Source organism: Falco punctatus (assembly GCF_963210335.1).
Source record: "Falco punctatus genome assembly, chromosome: 19".
In the NCBI taxonomy this organism is placed as follows: Eukaryota; Metazoa; Chordata; class Aves; order Falconiformes; family Falconidae; genus Falco; species Falco punctatus.
Window position 1 is genome coordinate 4006466 of NC_137599.1, and position 10175 is coordinate 4016640.

The window sequence follows — 10175 nt, forward strand, 5'->3', positions numbered from 1 at the left end:
GACTTAGAGCATAAGGGAAACAATTAAGCCATTCCACACTGCTTTTTAGCTACCAGGCACTGTATCTGCATTTTGGCAATCAAGGCAGAAATCTTTTTTCTGAACAAAATATGTTAACTGTCAACGAATGTTCTTGATGTTTGTGCCTAAATAAATGCATGCTTCGGTCAGTATACAATTTAAAAGAAAAAAAAAAAAAAGCTTTGGCAAAGTAAACAGCTGATAAATCAAGGGAACAGAGAATAAGTAACCTGTTAGGAAAAAGTACGTTCATAAATAAGCTTTTACCTTCATCAGGTAGCTGAGACTCTTTTCACTGAAGACATCCCTAAGGAATCCCATTTCCTCTTTATGATTTGAATCGGGTCTTAGCTGAGACGTCAAAAGGGCCAGAGTCTCATGCAATCCTAAATTTAAATTCAGGACAGAACAAAAGCTTTGTAGACAGCATGTCTCATGGGACCTTCTATTGCAGACAACATCAACTACATTTACTTGGGTACCACCGTGGTGATCATTAAGTTTGCAGTTATTTATGCTTATCTTCCACTCGTTTTGTAACGCTCCCTTCTTAAGCGGCAAACACAGCTTAAGATCTAACATCCATCATATTAAGGCAAAAGCTACCAAAGCAACATGTATTTTTAAAGACGCTGTTTTTAAAGTTTCCCCCTTTGTTTCTAGAACTGCCAGGCCCCTAACAAACTGAGTTTAGAGCACCACAGCAGATTCACAAAATGACTGAACTACCTCCCCTGTTGCACAGCTAATAGCTCTGCTTCCCAAGCAACTTTGCTTACAAAAGTTATCCTGCCCCTACTACCTCTAAGGCACCTGGTAGAAGTCAGGTCTGACCAGAGGAAGAAAGGACTGATGTCGACTTCCAGTGCACTGGAAACAAAGCTTGTGGCTCATTTTCTAAAAAGTGTTTAAATCAGCAATATCCCAAATGTGCAGTGCACAGGGCCAGGCGAATGTTAGGTTTTTCTTGATGAGAAAACAAAAAACTGGCTAAGAAACCAAAATCCAAACAAACAAAAAGAAAAAGGAAGGGGGGGAGGCTAAAATCTGCTCCTCTGGCTATTCTCTCCATGAACTTTAGAGTGCATTTGCATCCAGGAGACTCAAACTCACTTTCACTTAAAAACTCAGTATCATTGGCATACAATATGACTTCACCCTTGGTAGCATACCAGAGAAGCTGGTTAGCAAGCCTTGAATGGAATCACTGGGGTTTAAGTCAGAAGGAAGAATATTAACAAAGCTTTCCAAAACCTGTTCAGAAAATACTAAGAAGTAGCACAGCGAGCAGCAGGGATATAAGGCTGATCTTTAATAAGCATGCATAGAAGCCGGTGTTATACTGAGAGGTCCAAGTTTTCCGTAAGAACCTGTCTACCAGCATATATTCAGGGGCTCTAGCATTCTTATGCATTAGTTTCTTGAAATCTGGCTAGGTTTACTAATTTCTACCTTTTATACTCCACCTTCCTTGCATTCTTTTAGGTAATTTCTAAGAAACCTAGCTGGACTACCTAAACTCTATATTTAACTCCAGTTTGAATTCATGTCCTGTGTGAAACACATATGCTACGATTTCAGTCACTCATCTGTTGAAAGCATGCAGATTAGTTACCTGAGTCTTCCGAAAGCACTGGCATGGCTTTGTTCTTAATCTTAGAGACAAATGTTCAACTTAAATCAACACGATTGTTTCTTCTTTCTGGACTGCGATTCAGAGGCAGTCCTGAAATGAGCAAAGATAATACCTAAGCTCAAGCACGCGAGAAAAAACGGCAAGCATGTAAAAATAGTAAATTCCTAGTACATCTTTCTCTCAAGTGTTCAGTTTAACCTAAATCAGGCAAAGTCCTGCAGTTATTCTGCTACTCAAATAACACCACAAAAAATATTACGTTATATAATAACCATATGTTATCTTGGATAAAGCTGATGCTGAAGACAGCAGATGCTTCCCTCCTCTATTCTCAAGAGGGACAGTTTTAAAAGGCCTAAGTGACCATCTGAAAAGACAGGAAAGAAAAAAGCATGCTGCAGAATGGATGTCTAAAAGTACTGATAAACACCATATGCACAGAAATGGAGAGAGCATGCAGGAAAACACCATCATGACAAGATGTTCTGGGGCTTCCTAAAAGCACGCCTCAGGGGAATTTATATGCCCCTGGCATTCTGATGCGGCTCCTGCTACAATTACATGCAACTTACTAAAGCTAGTAGGAGCGTCACTCCATCAACCTTGGTCATGGGTACTGAGGATGCTCCAAAAAAATAAAATAAGGCTACTTGTATTGCTCAGAAATTCCATTAGATGCTTTTATTGCTGTTTTTTCTTGTCCCCAAGAGCAAACGACTCCACAGTAATTTAATTTCAAACTGCAAAACTGAATCTGTACTTATAATCACCAGTCCAAGATGAAACACTTTGCGTGTTCCAGGGCATTTAAAATCTCATTCATGCTCCAAAAATTCATCAAACTAATGCTTGCAGAAAAACAAACAACCACAACAGCATGCGAAAAGGATTACAAAGAAATGCAGGATACTCCAATTCTTTGCTAAATGCAATAAAGGATGCTCCTTGTGTTTCTATTTCTAGATAAATCTCTGATACTTTGATCACATGACACAAGTTTGATTGTTTTCTGATTCAACTTTATTTTGATCAGCTGCCTGAAAGTATCGTAATACTGCATGGCAAATTAGCCTATATGAGTTTAGCATTTTCTAGATTCCTGAGTTTCTCTACAGCATACTGAAATATTAAGCTCAATAGTCACCTGTGTTTTGCACCGTATTTTCTACTGCTATGCTTCATTAGTCCACCTGGGTATCAAAACATAACTGAGTCTTCCAAGCAAGTGAACTGAAAGAGCATTGAAAATTCACACTGATCCATGGATAGTACTCCAGTGTTATTACATATACTACACCTTTATTTAATTAACTTCCAAAAGCATTTTCATTACCTATTGTTTTGAAGAAATAAACATTTCACACACACACCCCTCTACACTTCGTGCCAAAATAAATGTATAGGCAATTAATTCATTCAACCACTCTGGTTCCTCAACTATTGCATTTTGTTTGACGCTTTTAAAATCTTCTCTTAATTGTCAAGAAAGGGAACTTTAATTGTGCGCTCTGTCTTTGTACCAATGGGTGGTTCCCACAAACTTACTTGGCACCAAAACCCAAGAAACCCCCAAGTTATTTTCCAGGCTCTCGGTGAAAAAGCATCTCACACAGGAATATGGAAAATCCATGTTTTCCACATCTCAAAAACCTGACAGCAAACTCACCAACACCAGAACCAGACGAGTTAGGCACGGCCATCAAAACGGAGAAGGCCTCCCCAGATGCATTTCCCATGCTCTGTAAAAACCCCAGTTAGCCAGGACAGATTGGAATCAACACTCCCAAGAACGAAAAGCATTCCCTAGACAATAATTTGTCACCAGCACGCTCCATGTCACTGCTCAGGACTGGCTTTGAGAGCAAATTCTGCCCCAGCACGCGGCGTTTTGCAAGAGGGGCCTGCCACGGCATCTGCACTTTCGTTGTTCAAACAGGCTCAAAGACACTTTTCCTCTTTAAAATACCCACCCTAAACCATAGATTATTTTTTACACATATCCTTGCCCCAGCTCTTCCCAAGACAGAACGTTTGAACCACCTTCCTTGCCCAGGAAAAGGGCTGTTGGTACTTGGAAAGGGCTTAGATCAACTGAAATGAGTTGATCATTTTGGTCAAAGGAGGGGATTAGACAGAAGCATAATACGCTTTGGCTTATCCCCATCACCTTGGAAAACAAACCTCGCGTGGTTTACGGCCTAATACAACATAAAAGCTTTGCTAATCCAGGTATATCGGCCAGAGCGGTAGATCTCATTTCGGGATCAGCCGCATTTTAACAGCTTTCCAGGAGATCACCTCAGCGAGCAGGGCGGGAGATCCACCCGCACGCCGGTAAGGTCGCGGCTGGCCGCTGTGACACGGGGTCGCCCCTCACTTTGCTTCGGTGCACGAAGCGTCCCGACCGGGCCCGGCCGAACCTGGGCCCCCGCACCCGGGCTCGGCGGGTCCCCTCAGGCGACCCGGAGGCCCGGCGGGTCCCCGAGGGGCGGAGAGCGGCCAGGCCACCGCTCCCGCCCCGGAGAGCCGTCCGTGCACTCCGCCGAGCTCGGCCACCCGTTACCGCAGCCCGGCGCGGCCGCCGCTCCTCACGGCCCAGCCGCAGGGGCGGGGGGCGAGGCGACGCCCCGGACGGGGCTCCTCACGCCGGCGGCGGGATGTCCCCTCCCCGCCCTGCCTCCCCGCGCCGGGCGGTGCGAGCGCCTCCCCAGCCCCGTCTCCGCCGCCCGGAGGACTCCGCCGGGCACGGCCCCAGCCGGTGCCCGCCAGGTAAAACCCTCGGCGGGCCCCGGGCTCCCGCCACACCGGGGCCCGCGCCCCGAAGGCAGCGTCAGAGCCCGGACCGGCCCGGCCCCGCCCCGCTGCAAAATGGCGCCGCCCGGGCCGGGGCCCCGCCGCGCGTCGGGAGCGCTGCTGCCGCCGGGCGCCCGTTACCTGCGGGCCCGGCCGGTGCTGGCTGGCTGCCCCCGCAGGCCGCAGCGCCGCTCCCCGCCGCTCGCCTCTCCGCTGCGCGCCCCGCTCATGCGCCCTTGGAGCCGCTCTACGCGCCGCCTCCCTGCCTCTCTCCCTCCCCCAGCTCGGCCCGGGGCAGGCGGCGGCGGGGCTGGGGGCGGCGGGGCCGGGGGCGGCCCGCCTGGCTCGTCTTGCAGCGCTGGGGCCTCCCCGCCAAGCCGCAACGCTCCGGCCCGGGGCTTCGCCTCAGAGGCGGCGGCGCTCCCGTGAGGGCTCCCCCGGAGCGCGGGAGGCCGCCGGGCGGGCTTAGGCCGTGACCGCCGCCCCGCCCGGGCTCCGGAGCTGCCTTGGCCGAAGTCCCCCGGGGGTGAGCGGAGCCGTGGGGGCCCTTGGCCAGCAGCCGTTTGGCCGTGGAAGAGCTGGGGGACCCGGCGGTGGCTCCCTGGGTGTTGTATAGGGGGGCTCATCCCGGGAGGGGAGCGGCATTGGAGCTAGGCCTTAGAGACAAAAAGCTGCCTTCAGTGAAATTAAATGGGGTAGGCAATGGGGAGCCGGAGAAGAGGGTCGATAAAAATGACAGGGGTATGGTGGAAGCGCTGCTAGGCTCTACAGGGGTAGCACCTTTTTATTTTTTCCTAGAAGAAAAGGGTGATGTTTGGGAAACAGGCCCGCGGCAGGTGAGGTTTGGCTTGCAGAGTAAGCTCTCCAGCACTTCAATCCTTCAAAGTCCTCAGCGGTACGGAGAGTGTTACCAAAATCTCAGAATGAAAAACCAATGTGATGGAGATAAGCAGACACTTCTTTATTGACGGCCAGGTGCTTGAGTGAGGCCTCTCACAATCAATGCACGCCAAGAGTCAAAATCATACATCTCACATAGAACTTACACATATTCATTAAGTATGCATGCATAAACATAGTATTTCCCAAAAATCATTAACGTACTCTTGCTTTGTATGTTAATTAGCTTATCAATCCTTTGCGCTTGCGCAAATTCTTCCAAGAATTGTGGGCAGGGGTCTCTGGGAGGAAGGCCGTAGGTCTTCCTCATGGTGTACTTCTCACCTTTTGCCTGGTACGTGATGGTTTTGCAAGTTTGCAGTGTTCTTGTCGGTCTGAGCTAATTTATGTCCTTGTCGACCATCTGTTTCTTCTTGTGTCTTTTAGTCGCTCCCTCTAGATAACTTATAAACAGGCCCCTTGTTAGAGAAAGTTAGAGAAACAGACTCCTTCTTTCATTAGTTATTTCATTAATTATTTCCTTCAAACTATGGTTACATGGCCTAATTACTATACCTACATTCTTTGAGTAAATATATTTACACTTATTGTCCCTATTCCATACAATTTCTTTATATCAATTATTAAAGTTCACGATTTCTTGGCAGGTAACTACGAGTTGTTTCATTCAGTTGCTCTCAGTTCTTGGCCTTGGTACAGGGCTGTACAAAGGATTCATAGCAGCTTTTGTTGTGCAACTACTAGTTTCATTAAAATATAATTCTTATTCCTCTATATTTCTGTTTAAATTATTTTATTAAAACAAATAGAGTTAATTAATTCTAACCATTAGCAAATCTGTAGGACTTGTAGGAGGACAATCCATTACCCATTTATCAGATGCAATACTAAATAATAATTCAGGAGTCAGTTAAGCTTTTAGTGTAAAACATCCTTTTATGTTTATATCTCTACAAAGGCTAGTCTGCAGCACAGAACATTACTCTGGAAAGAATAACCCTATTTATCAAAGTATTTACTAAACATTCACTCTCATTTTATGCTTTATTATGTAATTAAATGCAGATTTCGCCAAAGTTACTAATTAGTGGTATGTCATTATGGTGACACATGGAATTAATTAAAAAAAAAAAAAAGTAGAAGTGCTTTCCAGTATTGTGAGGTTCACCTGAACAAAGAATAAGGTAAAAGAAAACATTTTCCTTCTTCCAAGCCAGAGTACAATCAGCAGCTTTTCCACCTGCAATAATCACTGCTGTGATTGTAAAAGTATAGGAAAACTTACCAAATTTGTCAAAATAGAGTGAGGAAGGCATGTGGTGGCTTTGTCAGCAGGCTGCTTGGATTGTTCTTAAATTTTCATTCCGTTTGTAAAAATGCATACGTGAATACAGTTTCTTCAGTCAAGCCACAGTTACACAAGCAATTGCCAAATCTGTTCTACTTTTTTACAGTTAGTTCTTTGGTGTAGATGGTTTAAGGATTTACTCTGTGTTTTTGCAGATACAATGGTAGCAGTGTCACTAATGGCATACAGGATCAAGCTGGTTTCTTCAAACAGAAGTTAATCATTACAAGAACAGCTAATAATACTTCAGTAGTCCTCTGCAATTATCAGGAGAAAAAAATAAATAAATTGCTGTTTCTTATACCTTTGGACTTTTATTGAAGCAACTTCTGCTTATGATTTTACAAGAGAGAAAAAGAGAACAAAAAGAAACAACAAAAAGGAGGAAAAATCCCATGAAATGCAAAAACCTGCAAATGAGTTTTTAGTTCTGTGCAGTCCTAGGAGATTTAAACTTTCACTACTAGACTGTGATTGCATCACTGAATGCAAATGTCATTCTGCAATACCATAAACTATTGCATGACAGGTGGAGGGTTTTCTTTTAAACACTGTATTTTGCACAGATTTTATGGATGCAGTCATTGCTTTTTTAGGAGGGAAGCACTGTGCAGGGAGATAAACCTCCATTAAAAACCATCTCCTTAGTGGGGTACCGTTTCTGTGGTTTATCAGCCATGCAGAAAAACTCTATTTTCTTAGAAAAATGGAGATCTTAAAATTTTGAAGGTAGATGTGTTGTCCTTTTAAAGACTGCTCTTTCTCCCAACAACTACCCTTTCAAGCAGAAAGTAAATATTTCCAAGGACATGTCTTTTGTCTGCTCTTAATAAAATAATGAAGTGACAAATTGTAGTTTCTGAAGGAAACCTTGCCTAAAATCCAGGAGATAAAAAGTCTCTGAACCTCAGATGATTATTTTCAAACACTAGTATCAGGCTGAAAAAGATCAAAGTTCACAATCAGATAAATTTTCCTTTGCCTAGTAAGAGAAGAGATGAGAAGAGAAAATAATAGTTCTAGAGGCTATTTGGGTTTTTTTTCAGCAGCAGCTGAGTCCAGTTGAAATATTGCTATGGAGTCCATGGAACTGGCCTCCATCATGCCCACTTTAGTTATGGATAATGTCTTTTCCTATGCGTGCCATCAAAATGTGTTCAAAAATGAAAATTATTTGGAAAATTTGTCAGGGTTATCCAGTTTGTGAACAGTCATCTGTAGGATTTTTTTTACATCTAGTCTGCCCTTGAAAGACTTGCAGTTTCTCACTGCTTGTGAAGTACGTTCATAGGCAGTTAACATAAAATAAGGAAAACATTCTATAAGATTATTTATTTTTTGACAAATGAAGGCTACCAACTGGAATTCTTAGGTACAAACCATCCTTACTAGCACGTGAGGCATAAATCAATAACTTGTCTGCAGCAGATTAGGGAACAGAAATTATTCTGCTGACTGTCGGGAATAGTTTTTTTGTTGTTGGTTGTTTTTTTTTTTAACATGTCATGAAAGAGGTATTTCTAGGCATTGGGGCTCTTCTCAGGCTGAGTTTAGGCTCTTTCAATAGAATGGGACTCCTGTTTTGAAAGACCAGCACATTAGTAATGTAAACTCAAGCCCCGTGATAGACATCTCCGTTATCTCAAGATGCAACTCTGCATGTCGCTACCAGCCTTGTATTTTGTCTGCAAATTCCATCTGCCCTGGCAGTAAGCAACACAGGAGTTTGTCCAGGAAGACCCTGGCTCCTACTTTCTACTAGGCATTATGAAAAGCAGCTAATGCCGTTGAAGGTGAGGATGTATCCACATGATTAACATGCGTGGCCTGGGAGGGGGATCAGAGGAAGGTGCTCCCATGATGGACGTACCCGGTATTTCTCCTGTGAACAAAAGGGCATCAGGTCACCCCATAACCGAAGATGGTGTCTGCAGGCAATGGTGTAGGGCTTCTGCTAATTAACCTCCAACAAGTACCCTGAGGTGCTGTTTACACAGCAGTACAGACAGAACTGCTGTTTTGGAATACAGCTGATGCCAAAACGGCACAGAGTAACTACTCAGAGACGAATTTTGTCTTTAAGCAGCAAAGGTATTTATTTTGTGCAACATTGGGGAGCTAGCTGATTCGCACTGGACAAACTAGCTCTGAAAAGTCAGGTAATTTATACAGTTTTCGTGAGAGGTTGCAACATCTTTACGTACATATTCATTTGATTTTGACACCTAATCGTTCTGTTCATGATAGGTGGGATCTAGGTGGAATAAACCTTTCAACTTTCTTCGTTCAACGATTTCCTGACTCATGGTCTCCTTATCTCCTTCAGGTGCCCACCTTATCTTTTCTAATTATTCAGAGTACCTCCCTTTACTTTAACATCATCAGTGGTACTTCGTCAGTGGAACCTTCTCTAATTATTCCGAGTACATTCCTTTCTCAACACAGAGCATCACCCAGAGCACTGTACCAAACTCATGCTGACTAATCTTTTAAAGACCTTGCTCTGTTTCACAGCTTCACTGCTGCACACAGCAGTAATGCTACCACCTGTAGTGGTAAACAGAAATTCATAATGAATGTGTTTCTGTTTGGAAAGGCTTAGATGGGCCATGTTTATTGTACAGTGCAAGTAACCAGTTTGCTGAACAGTGCACTTCCCTAGCAAGCTGAAGATTTATGTTAAAGGGAATTCAGGTGGTACATTTCAGCCCTGGCTGAGCACTTTGAAAAAACACAGCACTCCTGCTTCATCTTCCCTTCTGTGTGAGACTGGGACTGTGCCAGCAAGTTTGGTGAGTGAGCATGGGGAGTACAGACTGCAACTGGAGGAAGGCACCTCTCTGTTCTGGAGGCAAAATGCGAGAGCATTCTTCAAAAACCTGACAGCCTCCAGAATGGGTGGGGAGCTATTTTTTTTTTTTTTTTTTAAGATTTTTTTTAAGATACATGTTTCGATTTTGGTACGTATGGCCTTTTATGAATGTAACCCACAATCTCTAGGTAAACTCCATCAGGGTGTCTGCAAGGAGGCTAGTTAAGCTGAGGTTTATGCCACTGGCAGAGACCAAATAAAACCCAAAATATTGCCCCCTCCCCATATATTTGTACTCTTAATTTTAGATGTAGTGTGCAAAAAATGAGGAAGACTTGAAGAATGGATGACAAGGAAGAGGAGTGACGTCAGTAATGTCCAGTGTGTACTGATACAGCCAAGTGTATGCCTTAAGAATCATTAAACCATTAAGGCTGATGAATTCAGTTGTGAATTATTCTGGAAATGATTGGTTGCGAGCGTTTGAGAGATTTGGGGGCCTTTTTTTTTTTTTACTTTAAGGAGATAGGTGAGGACAAAGCGGTGGAAAACGTTGCACACTTAGAGAACAATAAAAGAAATGCAGATGTTTAAAAATCAGGCGTATGCTGTGCAGCTAGCAGAGTGAACTGGCTCCAGAACAGGCATGTAACTGTCACTGTAGT

At 44.0% G+C, this 10175-nt stretch overlaps 1 protein-coding gene across 9 annotated transcripts in view; it reads right to left on the reverse strand.

Moving 5' to 3' along the window:
- Positions 1-4896, reverse strand: part of MPP3 (MAGUK p55 scaffold protein 3) — a 28600-nt gene extending 23704 nt beyond the window's left edge. For 2 of the 9 annotated variants that reach the window (XM_080369877.1, XM_080369876.1), the window contains exon 1: positions 289-4896. In XM_080369877.1, the coding sequence (XP_080226003.1) occupies positions 289-603 (315 nt within the window). In that variant the 5' untranslated portion in view covers positions 604-4896. The remainder of the gene's footprint in view (positions 1-288) is intronic. The other 7 variants (XM_080369880.1, XM_080369879.1, XM_080369878.1 and 4 more) reach the window with 7 other exon arrangements.
- Positions 4897-10175: the final 5279 nt, after the last annotated feature.